We start from the raw sequence: 19903 nt of genomic DNA, 5'->3' as shown, positions 1-19903 counted from the left end.
TATTAATTAGAACTTCTGATTTAAAAGATAAAACTTAATGTTCAGTAGAGAATCATCAGGAGAATGAAGTAGGCCTATTTCTGAGGGTTCGGGGATAAAGCTAAAATTTCATTTCAGTTTCTTTGAACATTTATATTATAGTATGGACTATTATAAGAATTTCTTTTTTAATGGAGTTGTCCATATTGTACATGCCTGTAAGTCATAAATAAAGGCCCTGGAAGTTCAACTATCTAGCTTTTTTCCCCCTGCCGGTGAGTTGATTTAATGAAGAATTTGATCATAAGGCATCAGGTATTTTTGAAATATTATTTTATCTAACCTTTATGAATAGAACTTTGTAGTTTTAATTTAGAATTTTGGCAGTAAATTACTTAGGAAAGGTAATGCCTTCAAATTAAGTACTCTTAAAAATGCATCCAGGGATATGTTTAAAAAATTATTTATTCCTCCCCCCAAAAAATATTTTGGAATCCTAATCTTCTCAGTACCTTAGAATGTGACCTATTTGGGGTCCTTACAGGAGGTAATCAAATTAAAATAAGGTTATTATGATGAGTTCTAAACAAAAACAACTACTGTCCTTATAAAAGAGGATCATTTAGACACAAAGATGTGTACAGAGAGAAGCCCATATGAAAATGTAGAAAAAATGCCTGAGGTTACCTACCAAAAGTTAGTAAGGAAGCATGGAACAGATCCTTCCTTAGCACCTTCAGAGGGAGCATGGCCCTGCCAACACCTTGATTTCAGATTTATTGCTTCCAGAACTGTGAGATAGTAAATTTCTGTTGTGCTAAGTCATTCAATTTATGACATTTGTTATGGCAGCCCCAGGAAATTAATATATGACTTTCATTTGAAAATTTCTGTTGTTCTAAGTCACTCAGTTTGTGATATTTGTTATGGCAGCCCCAGCAAATTAATATATGACTTTTACTTGAATGTGCCACATTTTTAATGATTAGCTGTACTTTACAGGTTGTATACTCAAGGCTGATTTTGCAATGCTGTAAAATATGTTTATAGTTTAAAAAACTAGAGCCAAGAGTTTGAAGACAGGTTGCAACAAGTTTGTGTAGCAATGAGGGATATGTGTTTTTCAAAGCCAATTTTGGTTTTGTTCATTATGGGAAATCTAAGGCTTTTTTATTTATTGAAATAAAAGTGAAATAAAATTTTAGATTTAGATTTTTACAGTTACCTTTTTCTATTTAATTATTAAAATATAGTATATTTTAATCTATGAACTCTAGATCCTTCTTTTTACAAAAGAGGAAGTATTCTTGTCTTTTAAGAGTAGTTATTTGCCTGAGGATTGATACAATTCAGCAATACAATTTGCTGAACTGAATCAAAAGCTTATTTACCCTGTTCATTATTATATAGAGTAGCAGCTTTTGTTCCCAAAGCTACCTAGACTTTTAATGATTTGTTTTCCAATAAAAATATGGTTTGAAAGGAAAATAGAAATAGAATCCTGGGAGATACTGACTTAACCAATGGATCAAAGTTAACATCATCAGTAGCAAATAGCAATATCGTGGACCTCAAATAAGTCGTGGTAAGAAGGACACTCTGACTCTTCCCAAAAATGTATAACCTCTTCTAATCATGAGAAAGCATCAGACAAACGCATATTGAGAGACATTCTACAGACTACCTGTCCCTGTCCTCTTAATGTATCAAGGTCATGAAAAACAAGACTGAGAAACTGTCATAAATTGGAGAAAATTAAGGAGACACAGCAACTAAATGCAATATGGGATCCTAGATTGGATATTAGCTCAGAAAAATGACATTAGTGGGAAAATTAATGAGACAGGAATAAATTATTTTAATTAATGAGGTTTAATTTCTTGGCTTTGAACATTGTTTTTGTCATATGAGATGTTAGCATAAGGGGAGGTCAGAACTCTTACTTTTTTTTTGTTTGTTTGTTTCTTAGGGCTGCATTCACAGCATATGGAATTTCCCAGGCTAGGGATTGAGTTGGAGCTACAGCTGTTCCACAGCCACAGCAACATGGGATCTGAGCCTGTCTGTGACCTACACCACAGCTTACTCAACGTCATATTCTTAACCACTGAGCAAGGCCAGGGATCGAACCCACATCCTCATGGATCCTAGTTGGGTTCCTTAACTGCTGAGCCATGAAGGGAACTCCTGGAACTCTACTATTTTTGCAACTCTTATGTGTCTATAAAGTAATCTCAAATTAAATACTTAAAAATACTTTATTTCCATACCATGCTTTTTAAATACTAAAATGTGAAAGTTAACTAGCTGGAAAAGGTTTAAGAATAAATGGATGAAATGTAGATTATTAAGGGAAATATTCTGTCACCATTAACTGTAGAATTCTTTCTGTTCTTTAATCAAAGTTCAAGTTTATAGAATTTGTACATTTTGAGTGTCACAATATTTAAACACTATTAAACATTTTAAATATGTGGACCAGTAATTTGAGTATTTCTTTAATTTAGAGTAATTTCACTTTATTATACTCAGTTATGACTAATGTTAAAGTACTCATGTAACTTGTATTTGAATGTGTTATTGTTTTTGATGATTAGCCATACCTTGCAGGTTGTATTCTAGAGGCTGATTTTGCAATGTTGTAAAATGTGCTAACAGTTTAAAGAACTAGAGATAAGAGTTTGAAGACATGTTGCAACAAGTTTGTATAGCAATGAAAGACTAAAAGCAGCATATATGGAATTCTATCATAGTAAGCAATCTCCTTGATTTTATAAAAACGATTAGATGCTTTATTGTACTTATTCCTAATAGTCATTTTATTTTGATTTGCTATCTGTGCTTTTCCTGATTGATAGAAGATTTTCTCCCCTGGCAGTTTAGGTTCAAGGCATCAGCACAATATTTATGTTATTACCTTCTGGGGGGGGGGGGGAAGACCCTTATTGTGTTGTTGCATAAAGTTCATTATTTGTTAATAAAGACAGTTGCAGTTATCATGCCTTGTTACTGAGACACTGGAATTTTGTGTAACTGCTCTTAATCACTTATGTATAGGTTGGCTAGTAGAATTTGAAAAGCTCTGCTAAAAAAAGCATTCAGCTTATTACAAGTTAAGAATTTAGGCATTACAGACATATATTCATTTTTATTATACAGTACATACACATTGTTACCCATCAGTTAACATGGAACTTTAAAAAGTTACATGCGTGGAGTTCCTCTTGTGGCCCAGCAGAAATGAATCCGACTAGGAACCATGAGGTTGCAGGTTCGATTTCTGACCTCGCTCAGTGGGTTAAGGATCCAGTGTTGCTGTGAGCTGTCGTGTAGGTTGCAGATGCAGTGTGGATCTGGCATGGCTATGGCTGTGGCATCGGCCGACAGCTATAGCTCCAATTAGACCCCCTAGCCTGGGAACCTCCATATGCCACGGGTGCAGCCCTAAAAAGACAAAAAGCCAAAAAAAAAGTTACATTCATAATATTGAAACTATGCTTCAATGTTAATGTCTGTAAAAATGAATAATTATGGTCTTCTAAAACTGTTTTCACTTTATGATATAATTTATCAGTTTGTCAGTGTTTTCTCTGAGCAAAATTTATGAGTTTTAATCACAATAGGTTTTTATTTGGGAGGACCTCTGATATTAGAGGTATTAATATAGAATGAAAGTTCTCCAAAATTATAGCATTCTAATAGCCAAATAATTTTATTTTGTAGTCATAAATTTAATAGAGGTAGTTTGACTTGTATTTTGTTTCCTATAAAAAGATTTTCTTTCTTATTAATATAGCTTATACTTTTTTAAAAATAAAGAGTTCACTGAACCAACTCCAGTGTATGATAAAAAATCCTTTTGTGAACAGTAGCCTGAAGTTTCAAGACAGTTGGAAAAATTAAGGTCATTGTCTCGGCAATGGAAGCAAGGGTGTTATCTAAATGGCACCCCCTGCTGTATAAGAAGATTAAGGTCACAACATAGGTATCATTAAATAATCTTCTAATTACCTAAAGAACTTTTAGTGACATTGTGAATGCTTTTTATAATTGGAGCAGAGGAAAAAAGTGAGATATATTTTTATTATTTAAAGAATGACTCTTGCTTTATAAAGGAAGAGAGAAGCAAAGAATTGAAAAGTACCATTTTGGAGGACAATGTGAAAAAAAGAATGTATTTATATAACTGGGTCACTTACTGTACAGCAGAAGTTGACAGAACCTTGTAAATCAAATATAATTAAAAAAGTAAAAAAAGAAAAGTATCATTTTAGAGTTATTCACATCAGGATGAGGTATTGTCCCTGTAACTGGTAACAGTTTACTTTATGCACTCTTTTGTAGAGAGTAAAAATGATTAAGAAATGGCTCTTTCCTTTGTAACCTTATAGCCTAGTAATGGTATAATAAAACACAGATTGCAAATAATCATGAATGTTCAAAGAAAGTCCCAAACATATCTGTCTGAAAGATTCCTGGGTAATATCTTTTTGAGATCATTATGAAAGGATAGTTAGGATTATAAAAGTCAAAAGAGCATATTCTATAAGCATGAAGGATCTGAAGTAGAATATTATGACTAAAAATACAACAGTGGGAAATGTTTATTAAGCACCTCTTGTGTTTCAGCTGATGCTAGGTATTGGGGATACCGAGATGAATAAGATTCAGTTTTTGCTCTCAAGGAGCTAAAATCCTAGTTTAGGATTCGTGTTCATAGAAGTGATAGTTCAAACAGTGGAATCACATGAAATGACTGAGGCAAAAAGCTTAAAGAAAAGATTTCTGGACAAAAATCATTAGGAATGGTTACATTTAGAAAAGAAAAGAAAATCTAATGAAGCAGACAGTAGTAGTATTAAAAATATATATAGTTAAGAAGAGCATCAAATTAGTTCCATGACCTGGAGCTTAAGGGTAGGTATGGATTTTAATAAGGAAGAGGCAATGAGCAATGTCAGATTTATAGAGAGCGGGTTAAAAATGAGACAGCAGAGATTAGTGGAATGTAGTGATTAGGAAAATTTAAGTCCCTTTATAAACAAAGTGGAAGGGAGGCTTGGGCGTGGCACAAATAGTAAAGATTCTGAAAACTGAGGAAGAAGTAGATAAAAGGTAGTGAGATGAGATTGAGAGGAAAGGACAGAGTTCCCATCATGGCTCAGTGGAAATGAATCTGACTAGCACCCATTAGGTTCGATCCCTGGCCTTGCTCAGTGGGTTAAGGATCTGGTGTTGCTGTGGCTGTGGTGTAGGCCAATGGCTACACTTCCAATTTGACGCCTAGCCTGGGAAACTCCATGTGCTGTGGATGCAGCCCTAAAGAGACAAAAAAAAAAAAGAGAGAGGAGAGAGAGAGAGGGAGAGAGAGAGAGAGAGAGAGAGAGAGAGAGAGAGAGAGAGAAAGGGAAGGAGATCTATAGGATAAGGGGAGTGGTAAAGGATTAAAAGAGATCAAAGGTCTTGATGAGATATAGGAAATGGAAATACAGAAACTGTGATTAGAAGAGCACTTAAGAACTTAAGATCTTAGAGATTTTAGAATTTTGTGTGAATGTGCTCTAAATGGAATCAAGGAGAAATGAAAGGGCAAGTTGTAATTAAACAAATCAGACTAGGAGTTGGTGCAGTAAGGCAAAGGGAAACTAGTAAAAAGCATCTTTGCAAGTTTAAATGAAGATTCAAGACAACTTCATATTCTGATGAAGCCGTTTGGAATCAGTCTCATGGATATGCCTCTTCTGCTCTTAATGAGTAATAAGTTGATTCATTTAACAGATATTTATTGTATATCTATTATGTACAAGATACTGTTTTAGGTATTTGGGATCTGTTGCCGAATCCTGTGTGTGATAGTACCAGTTTATAATACTAAAATATTAACTAACTTGTTTTATACATTGTGGTGTAAAAAATAGTCTTATACTATTTAAATTATGTTCAAGCCATGAGTTTCTTGAGGCTAAGAATTAGGTTTAATTTATCTTTGCATGCTAACTACTAAACATAGTACCTGGTACTTAATAGGTATATTCATGAAATGTCTGAATTACTGAAACTGTTGAATAAAGAACAGAATAATTCTGGAGGTTTTTACATGGAATTAGTAGCTGTTCTGTTTTTAAAAGGTGGTGAAAAACAATGCTAAAATTATATATAGTGTTACAGAGCCTTTTAATGAGAAAGATGTGCTTTTTTATATCACTGACTTCTAGATTCTTGCTATCAAGGCAAAATTTAGTAGAGATTATGAAATGTAGTATGAAATTATTTCCCTTCTTTGGTATAACTTTATCCGTATATGTCAGAAGAAGTCTCTAATGTGTATTTTTAATAATGCATGATATTGCTATAATCACTATAATGTGGTCTTGGTCTTTACTCAATATAAAAGTAAATCTTTTCTTACCAGCAAGGAATATGGAGGTTCCCAGGCTAGAGGTCCAATTGGAGCTGTAGCCACCGGCCTACACCAGAGCCACAGCAATGTGGTATCCGAGCTGCGTCTGCGACCCACACCACAGCTCAGGGCAATGCCAGATCCTCTCAACCCACTGAGCAAGGGCAGGGATCGAACCTGCAACCTCATGGTTCCTAGTCAGATTAATTAACCACTGTACCATGATGGGAACACCCACTTGAGTGCTCTCTAAGCTTTAATTATTTTCATCAAGAGTTTTATAAGAAAACAATAAAACAGTAAGGTAGCATCTTTGTAATTTTTGCCAGCAAGAGATGTAATTCTGTCCACAGGACTATACCTTTTTTTTTTTTCCCATTTAAATCTGTGGTGAATAGAACTCATGTTTTGTTGAAATTTTCTATTCAACTCTTTTAGATTTCACTTTTTTTAGAGTTAAAAAAGCAAAAAGAGTTTTTTGGTTTTTTTTTTTTTTTGGTAACAAAATGGTAACAAAAAGTGTCATTATTTTTAAATTTTTCATTTACTTCCAACATATTATGTTGAAACTAAGTTACAATGCGTAGTCAGGTCTGATATAAACAGAGGGTAATAAGGAAACCTTATGTTTACTTTAACACAGAACACAGTACCTCTCATACAGTAAATTCTTCAAATGGTCTTGAATGTAGGTTTTGATATTGTTTTCGTAGTATCAAGCCAGGGGAACTTAATTATTTCCCAGAAGTAAAAGGAAGATTTCCAGGTATTAACAAATCTTCTGCCAAATCCCTACAAAGTATGAAAAGTAAATTGTGCTTTTGATTGCATAACACTTGGTGGGATTATAACTCTTGGTACTAGATTCTCTTTACAGTAAAAATAGAGATTGAAAAGTCACACATTTGAATTGAGTATATACTTGCTATCACAAAGTTTAAAAATGATTTTCATATGATAACCACTTAGAAATACATTAGTAAGTCCATTCATTAAGTCATTATGCTGTCAGATATATTGCTTTATCAGCTGGAACATAATCTCTTCTTGGGTATCAACTCTCCTCACCTAAAAGATGTTGGATAGAGAACATAGCTTCAATTCTGGCACATGGAAACTAGGAACTCTGCCTGGAGTGTTTGACAATTTTAGTAATGACTTGGTGACAGATTCTGGATTTATTTTTATTGATTTTCAACTGTATATTAATAGGATTTTTTTTATCTTCATATGAGTAAAAATTTTTGATAATATATTAATGTACAGGTATTAGCAGGAAGTTTGCCTCACTTCTGCACATCAAAGTTTAGTGAAAATTACTTATTTAAAGCATCATTCTCAGGTCTCAAAATTCAAAGTAAATAAGCTTATACCATTCATTTTAATTATTTTTAGAGTGCTTTCATATTTCTAGAAAACATCTTATTCTGTAGGGTTTGAAGAACAGAAATGCAGAAGAAAAAAAGTCATAAAAATTGAATAGATAAATTATTATACATTTTAACAAACTACAAGTGCTGAAATCAGATAAATCTCATCTTTTTTTTTTAATTGTACAACTTTAAGTGTGTTTTTTTCCCTCCCAGGACATTTATTCAGAGCAGCTGGGGATCAACCGTTTAACCTGTCCACAGTGTCGAGTGCCTTCCCAATGGTCAGCCACCCAGTCTTTGGTCTACATTCAGCCAGCTCAGGGCATTCAGAATTTGGTGGTTTGGGGACACTTGGTACACCCACAGCCTTAGCCGCACATCCCCAACTAGCGTCTTTTCCAGGTAAACATCTGTTACAAACAATATTCAAGGAAAAGAGGAAAGCTTGAAAATGTTCAAGCAATAGTTTGTTTATTAAATTGAATGGAAAGAATAGTTGAATGCCTGGTATATCAAAACTCTTGTAAAGAATTAGTGCAATACTTTTTATAATGTGCAAAAAATAAATAAAACACACTGTGTTGTATTAGATGGTAATACAAGTAATGAGGCGTTCAAGTGTTGAGCTCGAGAAATAGGCATCTGCCACAAGTGTGAACAAGTAAGCCAAGTTTTTCTCATGCTTTTTATTGAAATAGGGAACTGTGTGTACTAGAAGTGTAGAGCTTGATAAATTTTTGTCTTATTTTGGTTCTTTTAAAAAATTATTTAACTTACAATAGAAAACTAAAGTCCAGTTTTTATCTTGAATATACGTTTATTTTTGAGTTCTCATTTCTCTGCATTTTGTAAGATGAGCTTGGCTCTTAAGTTGCTATTTTTTCCATGTTTCACTAAAACATCCATAGATTTATACCACGTATATGGCAGGAAGACCAGCATTATCCCAAGTTCTTCATATTATGAGGATTCAGGAGTTAGTAAGATGCCAATTAAACTTAACTTAGACAAATATACTATAATTTGTATTGTTACATTATTTTGAAAGTCCAAACTTTAATGTTTCCAGTGATTAATTTTACTTTAATAAATTTTGTTTAAGGATGCGTGATTTAGTGCTATGTAAACTAGTTTAAAAATTAGAGCATAGGAGTTCCCGTCGTGGCTCAGTGGTTGAAGAATCCGACTGGGAACCATGGGGTTGCGGGTTTGGTCCCTGGCCTTGCTCAGTGGGTTGGGGATCCAGCATTGCTGTGAGCTGTGGTGTAGGTTGCAGACGTGGCTCGGATCTTGCATTGCTGTGGCTGTGGTGTAGACCAGAGGCTACAGCTCTGATTGGACCCCTAGGCTGGGAAACCTCCATATGCCACGGGAGCAGCCCTAGAAAAGGCAAAAAGACAAAAAAATTAAAAAATAAAAATAAAAAATAAAAAAAAACTAAAAATTAGAGCGTAATTCAGAGACAAGTAGATCTGAATTTAAATCCAGCTTTACTACCTTTTAGCAATGTGACCTTGATTGAACAAGTAATCTGACCTCTCAGCCTCAGTTTTCTCATCTGAAAAATGAGGATAATAATAGTATCTGCCTTTTAGTATTCTTATGAAGATTAAAGGAGATAAGCCATGTTCAGTGCGGGTGCATGCATGTTTAGCACACGTAATTAGTGTATAATTGGTAGACATCATTTTTTTTCCCTATGAAGTGCTTCTTTAAAAGGAAACAAATATCTTACTTGAATTATGTATGTAGAAAGGCAAGATAGTTAAATGTATACTTCATGTACTCTTTCTTGAGTCATATTATTTAATTCGGAGAGGGGATGTGAGGATGAGTAATAATGTCTAGAAAGTTAAAGTCTTTAAGTATTAACATTTGCTTTAAAAATACCTATAGGAGGGAGTTCCCATCATGGCTCAGCGGAAACGAATCCAACTAGTATCCGTTGAGGATGTGGGTTTGATCCATGGCCTCGCTTAGTGGATCGGGGATCCAGTGTTGCTCTGAGCTATGTTGTAGGTCTCAGGTGCAGCCTAGATCTTATGTTGCTGTGGCTGTGGTGTAGGCTAGCAGCTGTAGCTCGAATGTGGCTCCTAGCCTGGGAACTTCCATATTCCATGGATGCATCCCTAAAAAAACAAAACAAAAGAAAACAAAAGAAAATACTAATAGGAATTTATGTCAGTCAATTTGGAGCATGGTTACTTAGCAAGATGAACATTCAATAGATGTTTGCTGTAATATAGGACTGCTCAGTAAAAATCAAAATAAGTAATAGTTAATAAAGTTACTAGTATCTTAAATTTTAAAAATTATATCATAGTTATTGTATGTTATATGGTTTGATACATATGTATATAAAGTATTAATTATTTTTGAGCATTTCTAAAACAATGTAATTATTGTGTTATTAAAATCAAATATATTCAGCAATGGAAAGATGTTTAACAGTTATGAAGAACTACTCATATCAACTTCAATGAGGTTGATACTTGCACTGAAGAGAAAAAAATTGATAATTTCCCTAGCCTACATAAACTATTCACTCACTCACTCATTTATTGTACAGAGTTCTCTGAGTATCTGCTATGTTCTGTGTACTAGGCCAAGCACTGATGAATACACTGACACATAGTATATGTTATGTTGCTTAAAGTTTTTAAGAGATGGATAAACAGACAATTACAAGACAAAGTCTTTAGTGGTAAAAGTATGCCTGTATAAGCATACTTTTTTTTTCTTTTTCTTTTCTTTTTTTTTTTTTTTTAGGGCCACAGGTGCAGCATATGGAAGTTCCCAGGCTAAGGGTCAAGTCAGAGCTACAGCTGCTGGCTTATATCACAGCCATAGCAATGCCAGACCTGAGCCGCATCTGTGACCTATAACACAGGTCATCACAACACCAGATCCTTAAACCACTGAGCAGGGCCAGGGTCAGACCTACAGCCTCATGGATACTAGTCAGGTTTGTTTCCACTGAGCCATAACAGAAACTCCATAAACATACTTTTTTGTCAAATGAACAGAAACTGTGTCTAGTTTTAGAGGACTCATTTGTTTAAGTTGTACATTTTGTATAACTTAAAATTAAGTTTTCTATAATTGATTTTATTCATAAGGGTAACCAAAATGCCAACATTTTTAAATCACCTATTATATAAATGAAGACACATTAGGAAGATTTTACTAGGAATTTTAAATGAGGAATAGTTTATTTTTAAATATTACACACTTCTAAATTGGTCTTCATTACAAATGATTAAATCAACAGATGCAAAATTACTTAATGGATATTAGTATAATAAAATTATTTCCATTTTATATTTAAGTAGTAATTCATGGTAAGTCATTTAAAAATATTTACCATTTTAATCATTATACTTTTATATTACCATGAATTTTTGCGAAATATCTGACGCTATCAACTATGAAAGACTTAAATTCTGTTTTCTCGGTTCAAATTGGATTCAGTATATCCTCTGAAATATTAGGATCTTTCAGTTGAATGTGATTAACATTGCTACTATGCAGTTACTGCCTTTGAATATATTTAGAAATTCATCATGTGCTAGTTTATATAATTATTGTGATTTTCATTTTATCAACAAAACTTGTTTGTTGGCTTTTTAAATTTTTCATAAATTTGGAAGATAAATAAGCTCATCACTTAAATTCTGTTGTCTCATGAAATATTAGACACTCGTAAAATTTGTGATCAGAAGCTTTACCATTTTCATCTTTTTATTTAATTGATCTTATTTACTTGTAGTCTTACTCTTGATATCACTTTATTTGTAACGTCCATGTTGTCCGACTTTTTTTTTCTAATCCCTATTGTGTGCTTATTTATCTTTGACATTCCGATGTACATTGCAGTATTTTTTGAGTTTGATTACGTCTAAAATATTTGTCTTATTCCACTTTGATTACCTTACTGATTTGTTGGTTGTTTACAAAGTCTGCACATTGAACTGTAATGCTTTAACTATAGACTCTGTTTTAAATAATATAAATATTTCAGGAAACTGAAATTTCCTTTTTTATCAGTTAGGTGGAACCTAGTTTTCAAACCTATAAATAACAATAGATTCCAGCTGTGCTGATACAAGCCCCAAATACATAATTTTTCTTCCTATCTAAATACAGTTCTTTCATCTAAACATTAGATAAGTGATTAATGGTTTTGTGTAGTTATTCTTGGTTCAGTTCCCATCATTCAGGCACTGCTGAATATACATTGTTGTCATTTCACTAGCAGTCCCTTCCTGCGGTGCCGAAGAATGGCTTTTGCAGTTTTCTGTTTATACTGTTTTTAGACCTTTCAGAATGCCAACTACCATGAACAATTCACTTTTTTTAAGCTAGATTTTTGTCTTTAGATGAAGGTGCATGTTACATCCTACTTTTTAATGAAGATATTCCTAGAAAAGCTTTAAAGATCATATAATACAATACGCTAACAATATTGAATTTTTCCCATTCTGTATTATTGGGGTTTTTCCTCTAGTTCTTTTGTGGTTATCACAGTTCATGAAAAATATTTCTTGGAAGATTAGTCTGAAAGGTAATAACTAATTTGCTAATTTAGCTAATTAGCCAATTGGAAATATTCTTTCTGAGATTTTTAGATGAGGTAATTATTTGGGTAAAATAATCCCATTTCCTTTGGATTATTTTCACATCTCTTCTTAATCTTCACCCTTCTTCCCTAATTTATGTATTCTCTAAAATTTTGGCGTTCCCGTCGTGGCTCAGTGGTTAACGAATCCGACTAGGAACCATGAGGTTGTGGGTTCGATCCCCGGCCTTCCTTAGTGGGTTAAGGATCCGGCGTTGCCGTGAGCTGTGGTGTAGGTTGCAGACGCGGCTCAGATCCCGCATTGCTGTGGCTCTGGTGTAGGCCAGTGGCTGCAGCTCTGATTTGACCCCTAGCCTGGGAACCTCCATATGCCTTGGGAGCAGCCCTCAAAAGGCAAAAAGACAAATAAAATGAAATAAAATTTGGCCTCTCTCTTTTAAAAAATGTTTTGACTAAAAGCCACCATTTGAATATCTAAATTGCATCTGATGATTTTCTACCATTTAGTCATTTTACACTGATAAAACAATGTTGTTATCTGTAATTTATGAGAGGAAGTATAAGTAAAATTCAGGCTTTCTTCATTAACTTTAAGGGGAGAAACTTTGTATGTCTTTTATATTTTAATGTGGCTTATTTGTTTTGGAAATCTTCTTTGAAGCACTTTTCATTTCTTAACCCCCCATCCCCCCCCAAAAAGAGGCTACTAATTTTTTTATTTCTTTATTGTTTTGTTTCAGTATAGAATGTTTTCTTTCAAAAATGCATTTGAGATATGCTGGATTGCAGTGGTCTTTGTATTATTATTTAAACCACCTGATTTATTAAAACTAGGTTTATAATTTAAGGAAATTCTTAATATAGATTGTAGATGGTGACCTTAAATTCTAAGATTTTAAAATAGATTAGAATGGTCTTAAACATTTTTGAGAAAATTATATGTATGTTATCAAAGAGTCAAATATTCCAAGTTTCCCATTTTATTTTTAAAAGCCAAAGACTACCTTTGTTCTTCATAGCTTGAACTCAAGGTATTTGCTAAGTGAAGAGCCTTGTACACTGTTTTAATGAGAGGATAAGTGTATAATTTCTTTTTTGCTGTTGTTGTTTTGGGTTTTTTTTTTTTGCCTTTTCTGGGGCCGCATTGGCGGCATATGGAGGTTCCCAGGCTAGGGGTTGAATTGGAGCTGTAGCCAGCAGCCTACGCCAGAGCCACAGCAACACGGATCCGAGCCGCGTCTGCAACCTACACCACAGCTCACGGCAACGCCAGATCCTTAACCCACTGAGCAAGGCCAGGGATCGAACCTGTAACCTCATGGTTCCTAGTCGGATTCATTAACCACTGAGCCACGACGGGAACTCCCTTCTTCTTCTTTTTTTTTTTTGTGTGTGTGTGTGTAATTTCTAATCAGCTGTTTTATAATTAGAAAGATGATCAGAACTATTTGTAATTCAGCAATTCTATTCCAAGATGAAACTTGAAATTATTTTTTAGGAATAAAATATAAAAAGCTTACTAAGTTAACTAGAAAGTTAATTCAAATAATTTTGCTTGTTTGTTTGGTGTTTGGCTTTGAGGTGCAGAATGGTGGCGAACAGCAGACGTTCATTCGCGTGCAGGGGCGACCTTCTTTCCACCATTACTGGGAATTCCACCACTGTTTGCTCCTCCAGCCCAGAATCATGATTCTTCATTCCATCCAAGGACTTCAGGAAAAAGTAACCGAAATGGTCCTGAGAAAGGTATCCATATTAACTTAAGTACTACAAATCCGCCATTCCAATACCTATTTCAATAGAGTTCAGGTTTTATAACAGTTAAAGCACTGTGCTAGATACTTTCACATTGTCTTGCTTGGTCCTTATAATACTTAGGAGATTAGAAGCATTCTTGTTTTGCAGCCAATGTTAAATAAGTTACTCAAGGAAATACTGTTTGCATGTTGATGTTGCAGAGCGGAATGTGAACCCAGGTTTTTTTAACTCCCAACTCCACTTCTTTTTCCTCTGTATCTCATTATCTCCTATCATATACATTGCTTCTTCTGTAATTGTTAATTAATACTGCTATTTTAGTACTCTTTTTCTCTTAAATTATCATTAGTATTTCATAGTTTATAATTGTTGCTAGAGTACATTTGCGAATTATAATAGCATTTTAGATGGTTTATTGTTTGTTAACTTTCTATTCACTTAAGTATTGGGCAAGTTTTCTCGGAAAGGAGGCATACTTGCATTTAATTATTGTTCTAAACATTTTTTAATTGAAGTGAAATTCACATAAATGTAAAATTAACCATTTTAAAGTGAACAATTCAGTGAAATTTATTGCATTCAGTGTTGTACAGTAATCACCTCTATCTAGTTTCAAAATGTTTTCATCACCCCAAAAAGAAACCTCATATTCATTAAGCAGTTTCTCCCTATTATTACCTCTCCCAGTCCCTGACAGCCACTAGTTTGCACTTTCTCTCTGTAGATTTACCTTTTATGAATATCTCATATAGATGGATTCATACAACTTGTGACCTTTTGTATCTGGCTTCTTTCACTTTTAACATAATGTTTTTAAGAGCCATCCACATTTTAGCATGTATTACTTCATACTTTTTTATGGCTGAATAATGTTCTTAACATAATGTTTTTAAGAGCCATCCACATTTTAGCATGTATTATCTGGCTTCTTTCACTTTTAACATAATGTTTTTAAGAGCCATCCACATTTTAGCATGTATTACTTCATACTTTTTTATGGCTGAATAATGTTCTATTGTATAAACACCTATGTTTTTTATTTTCAAGGTGTAAATGGGTCAATAAATGGAAACAGTACATCATCTGTATCCTGTATCAATACATCTGTACTATCCACTACTGCTTCAAGTTCTGTGGGACAAACTAAAAGTATAAGCTCAGGTGGAGGAAATCGAAAAGGTAATCAGGAACAAAACAAAACCCAGCCTTTGGATGCTAGAGCTGAAAAAATCAAAGATAAGGTAAGTTATTATTTGAAGAACAAATATATAACAGATCTATAGATAAGTATTCTAAAAGTCAAACCACCTGAATTCATGGAACAACTTTTTATGAATTATCAATTCCTGTTTTTACTAATACTTAATTATTATGGGTAGTTTTAATATTATGGATCTTAAAAAATTAAAAGTGTCATCACCAGTATATATAATATAAATAGTGATAGTAGGTAAGATTTATTGAGAACTTAATAATACAAGCTCTGCTCTTACTGCTTTGCATGCAATATCTATTTCCATCCTCCCTTTACCCCTCATGAGTTAAGTATTATTACAAATGAGGGAAAAGAGCCCTGAAATAGTTGGCTATCACATGGTTAGGATTCGATGTCAGGTAAGTTGACTTCAGAGCCCATGCTTTAGGAAAACAGACACACACAAAAATACATTATTGAAAATTTCAGGTATACAAGGCAGAGACAGTAGCATAATGATCTTGTGTACCAATTATTCACCATCACAGTTACCGCTTTATGGCCAATTTTATTTCATCATAACCCCAACTGTCAGGTTATCAATTTAATGCCTCTTAGCTCTGAATTCTCCCTTTTCTTTGCCAGTTGGCACAACGTTAGACTTTATCAATAGAGGGTCCTGGAGAGACACTGGAAGAGCAAAGGGCTTCTGTTTGCTCCTGATTCAAGTGTTTTCTTCTTGCTCTTATGCTGTGGCTTCCAGTAGGTGGCTTCCTCATCAGCTGACAACAGTTCTACCAGTTGTGTTCAGGAGACGGTAATGAATACCGTCCAGTGAGTTTCACTGACATCTCAGCAGATGGCTTGTTAGTACGTTTTGCTGGAATGCCAATGGTTGACTTTCTAGCTAATTTTACCATCACCGTTGCTAGCTGGTTCCCAGCAAGTTTTTGTGGCACTCCTGCAGGTGGTGTTACCTATGTATCAGCCTTGATCTGTGATGCCTCAGTGAACTTCTTTGCCATCAGTGAGCAACAGCCAAGTCCTTTCTAACAGAGTCTGAAGCTCAGCCTTAAGTGAATGAGCAATTGGAGGAGAGAGACCCTCTTCCAAGTTTATCTTTTTTTTGGTTCTCTACCTCAGCCCTGTGGGAAGTGGCTATTCCCTATATCTGCTATTCCAGTATTCTTTGCAGGTCACTTTCCCTCTTAGTAGTTCATATTCTTTTACTAGTTATTACTTCTTTATGGTAAAATTTTCCTGTTCAAATTGTTGCTGTGGTTTCTACCTCTACACTAGACTTTGTCTGCTATAGAGGCAGTATCGGGAGTAGGGTGGGCATGCAGATGGCACGTGGTAAATTCACTCCAATATTCTGGTCACTCTCAGCGTTTGGATTTATTCTTCCACCTCATGCCAGGGAAACTGTGACATTTCAACTTCATTAAATATAGGCCAGGACTGTGTCCAGATTTCATTCATCCAACCAAGTAAGCTGAGATACCTCCAGCTACATGAAGTAACATATTATTTCCAGAATTTTTAGTAAGTGCACCTATCCACATGAATTTACTTGACTCCCAATTACAATTTATTTTTCTTTTCTTTTTTTTTAAATTTTTTGCTTTTTAGGGCTACCCATGTGGCACATGGAAGTTCCCAGGCTTGGGGTTGAGTCATAGCCACAGCAACGTGGGATCCAAGCTGGATCTGCAACCTACACCACAGCTCACCACAACACTGGATTCTTATCTCACTGAGTGAGGTCAAGGATCAAACCCACATGCTCGTGGATACTGGTCAGATTCAAAAACCCACTGAGCCACAATGGGAACTCCTGATTCCCCCGTCTTAAAAGGCTCTTTTATCTTTATATGACTGGCTCTTGCTCTCCATTTAGGTCTCAGCTCAGAAGGGTCTTACCTGGTAACTGCATCTAAATCTTTGCCCCACTCCAGTACACACTATCTATCCAATTATGCTGTTTTAGTCATGGTATTTACTGCTGAAAGCACAGAGTTATATTGTTTGTTGACTCTCTTCTCCGTGTTCCCACAAAACAGGGTTGATGTCTGTTTTTCACACCCTTGTATCCTCAGAGACTAGGGTAACTATGCCTGGTACACAATAGCCTTGAATATATATTTTGTTTTGCACTTGAAAGAAGTAAGTGAAAGTTAAGAAGAAGGTACTGAAAAGCTTTCCCAGATTGGTTAGAGGGTGAGGGGAGATTAAAACTCTTTCTTGGACATTTTGTATGAACCTAAGTAGACTCATTTTTTAAACATTTAAAAGACAGAAAAAAAGACATACTACCTAATGGTGTGAATACAGAAAAACTACACTGTCTTCCAGTCCCAAACATACACAGATGCATTATTAGGGACTAAGGAGATGAAATTGGTGGTATCGAAACTGATTTTTCTCTTCTCTGGTACCTGGACTCGTGTACTCACATCTACTGTTTTTTTATTTTTTTAAATGGAGACTAAATTTGTTACCTTATAAAACACAAGCTCTTTGCAGAGTATGCCCTGTGAAGACCACCTGCATGAAAATCAGAGTAAGTGCTTGTTAATGCAGATCCTGGTGCCTTGTTTGGAATTGGGACTCAAGAATCTGCTGGTTGCCGCAAGCTCTGCACATGGATATTATGCACCTTAAAGCTTTGGAACCCACGCCTCTAGACATACTCTTGAGGAGTGTAGGACTTCTCTACTTTTAAATAAAAACTGCACAGATGAGTTGAACATTGAAATAGAAATTTATTTTTTTTCTGCCAAATCACAGTAGTTCCTTAATTCCTTTTCTTACTCAGCCCCTACTAAAAGTGAATATTATGACTTCAGTTTAGTTTCCTTATGATTTTCATAGTCTGGCTTAGAAGCCCATAACATTTTTTTTGCAAAGAAGAAGCTGTTTCTCTGCCAAATAAATGCTAGGCTTAATATTACTACATTACTGCTTTTCCCTTTAATCTCTATTTTGTTCTTTCTCATCTTGTGATTTCCCTTATTCCAGTTCATGCTCTGCTTTCTTCTGAGGGAAGGAGATAGCTCAGGGAATGATGGAACTATTAGCTTATTGAAAGGTGTGTCTGCAGAGGAGGCATTAGAGTTGCTAGTTTGGAGCTATTAACATAGTACCATGGCAAGCATAATATAACAGGAATGATTCTCATATATTTTATTTGACTTAAATCAAATTTCATAGGACACAAAGTGTATAGATTTGTAGTCTGTAACTATGGCTTCAGCTTGGTATCCTGTCATGGAGGTGTATTATTGTCTTTTTCCCAAAGCCCAGTAGTCATGAAAGGCTATATTTCTGTTAACAGCGTAATTTCTGTAATCCGCTGATTTTTCTGTATTTTGTTCTCTGTTTTATCTACCAGCAAATGCTGTTGAAATGTTCCTTAATAACTTTGGATTGTACTCAATTTGTCACCCTTCTATTTTAACATTTCTCCATTTTAGTCTTCCTGTTGGCAGAATTTTACTTTTTAGTTGTTAAATAGTTATAATTCATCCATCATTTTTCCTTTCTATCTGCTACCATTGTCTGTTCTTTAAACACAAAACTTGCCTTTTATGTGACTGAATATCCCTTTCCATCTTCGGATTTTCTTTGTTCTATAGGATCTTAAGTGTCCCAGAAACAGAAAAAGACAGCTCTCTATCATATTTTTCTATCTTTTCTGATATGGAAGTATAAAAAAAATTAAATTCCTTGACCCTAACTAATGCAGCCTCTTAAGCCCTTTTCTACCTGTTTTATCTCCTTACAGTACTTTTATTATGTATAATTATTTACTTTTAGATTAATCATCTCTGTAGTGTATCACTGCAACCAGAATGTAAGTTTCTTGAAGGCAAAGACTCTATCTTAGACGTCAGTGTAGTCCAGCAATTGGAAAGGTGTGTTTGGCTGCTGACTCACTATCTGCACAAAGAAGGACTAAAGCTAAGTGTAGAACATCAATTTATGTAACCCTATCATAACTGGAATTTTTGCTTTGTAAATTGCCCTTTCTGATCTGTTGTGCATCTTGAGATATGGCAGTCCTGTGAGTTATGTATACACATACACACTATATTGGTGTTTTCAGTATTCTGTGCATAATATATCTTATCTTTTTTTCTGGAGAATTCCTATTAGAAAAGTTAATTTGATCAGTTTGTTGAATAATTACCCTTAAAACATAGGACTGTTTTTTCTAACATGACATTTTGAGATTGAAAATATCATTTAAAAATTAAAAGAGCATACCTCTTACGGAAACTTGAATTTTCTCCAGAAATAAAAATCCTGTTGCAAATCTTGTCTTTATCCAGAAACCAAGGAAGAAAGCTATGGAAAGTTCTAGCAATAGTGATAGTGATTCGGGTACATCATCAGACACCTCAAGTGAAGGCATCAGTAGTAGTGATTCAGACGATCTAGAGGAAGATGAAGAAGAAGATCAAAGTATTGAAGAAAGCGAAGATGATGATTCTGATTCAGAGAGTGAAGCACAACATAAAAGTAACAACCAGGTACTATATAAACTATGATAGATAGTTTCATTGGCAGTAGCTGCACATTATTCATATTTAGGAATTAACTGGCTTGTCTTAACT

The 19903-nt window shown here is 34.5% G+C and overlaps 1 protein-coding gene across 19 annotated transcripts in view; it reads left to right on the top strand.

Annotated features, from left to right (window-relative positions):
- The window catches only part of BAZ2B (bromodomain adjacent to zinc finger domain 2B), a 399019-nt gene that overhangs the window by 265597 nt on the left and 113519 nt on the right, over nt 1–19903 (top strand). For 13 of the 19 annotated variants that reach the window (XM_047772699.1, XM_047772698.1, XM_047772690.1 and 10 more), the window contains 4 exons: nt 7966–8154; nt 13913–14077; nt 15137–15330; nt 19619–19819. In XM_047772699.1, coding sequence (XP_047628655.1) covers nt 7966–8154; nt 13913–14077; nt 15137–15330; nt 19619–19819 — 749 coding nt within the window. The remainder of the gene's footprint in view (nt 1–7965; nt 8155–13912; nt 14078–15136; nt 15331–19618; nt 19820–19903) is intronic. The other 6 variants (XM_047772700.1, XM_047772697.1, XM_047772684.1 and 3 more) reach the window with 3 other exon arrangements.

The sequence above is a fragment of the Phacochoerus africanus genome, chromosome 3 (genome assembly GCF_016906955.1).
Source record: "Phacochoerus africanus isolate WHEZ1 chromosome 3, ROS_Pafr_v1, whole genome shotgun sequence".
NCBI classification, from domain to species: domain Eukaryota; kingdom Metazoa; phylum Chordata; class Mammalia; order Artiodactyla; family Suidae; genus Phacochoerus; species Phacochoerus africanus.
The sequence above is the reverse complement of the archived record's forward strand: the minus strand, read 5'-3'. Positions and strand labels throughout refer to the sequence as shown.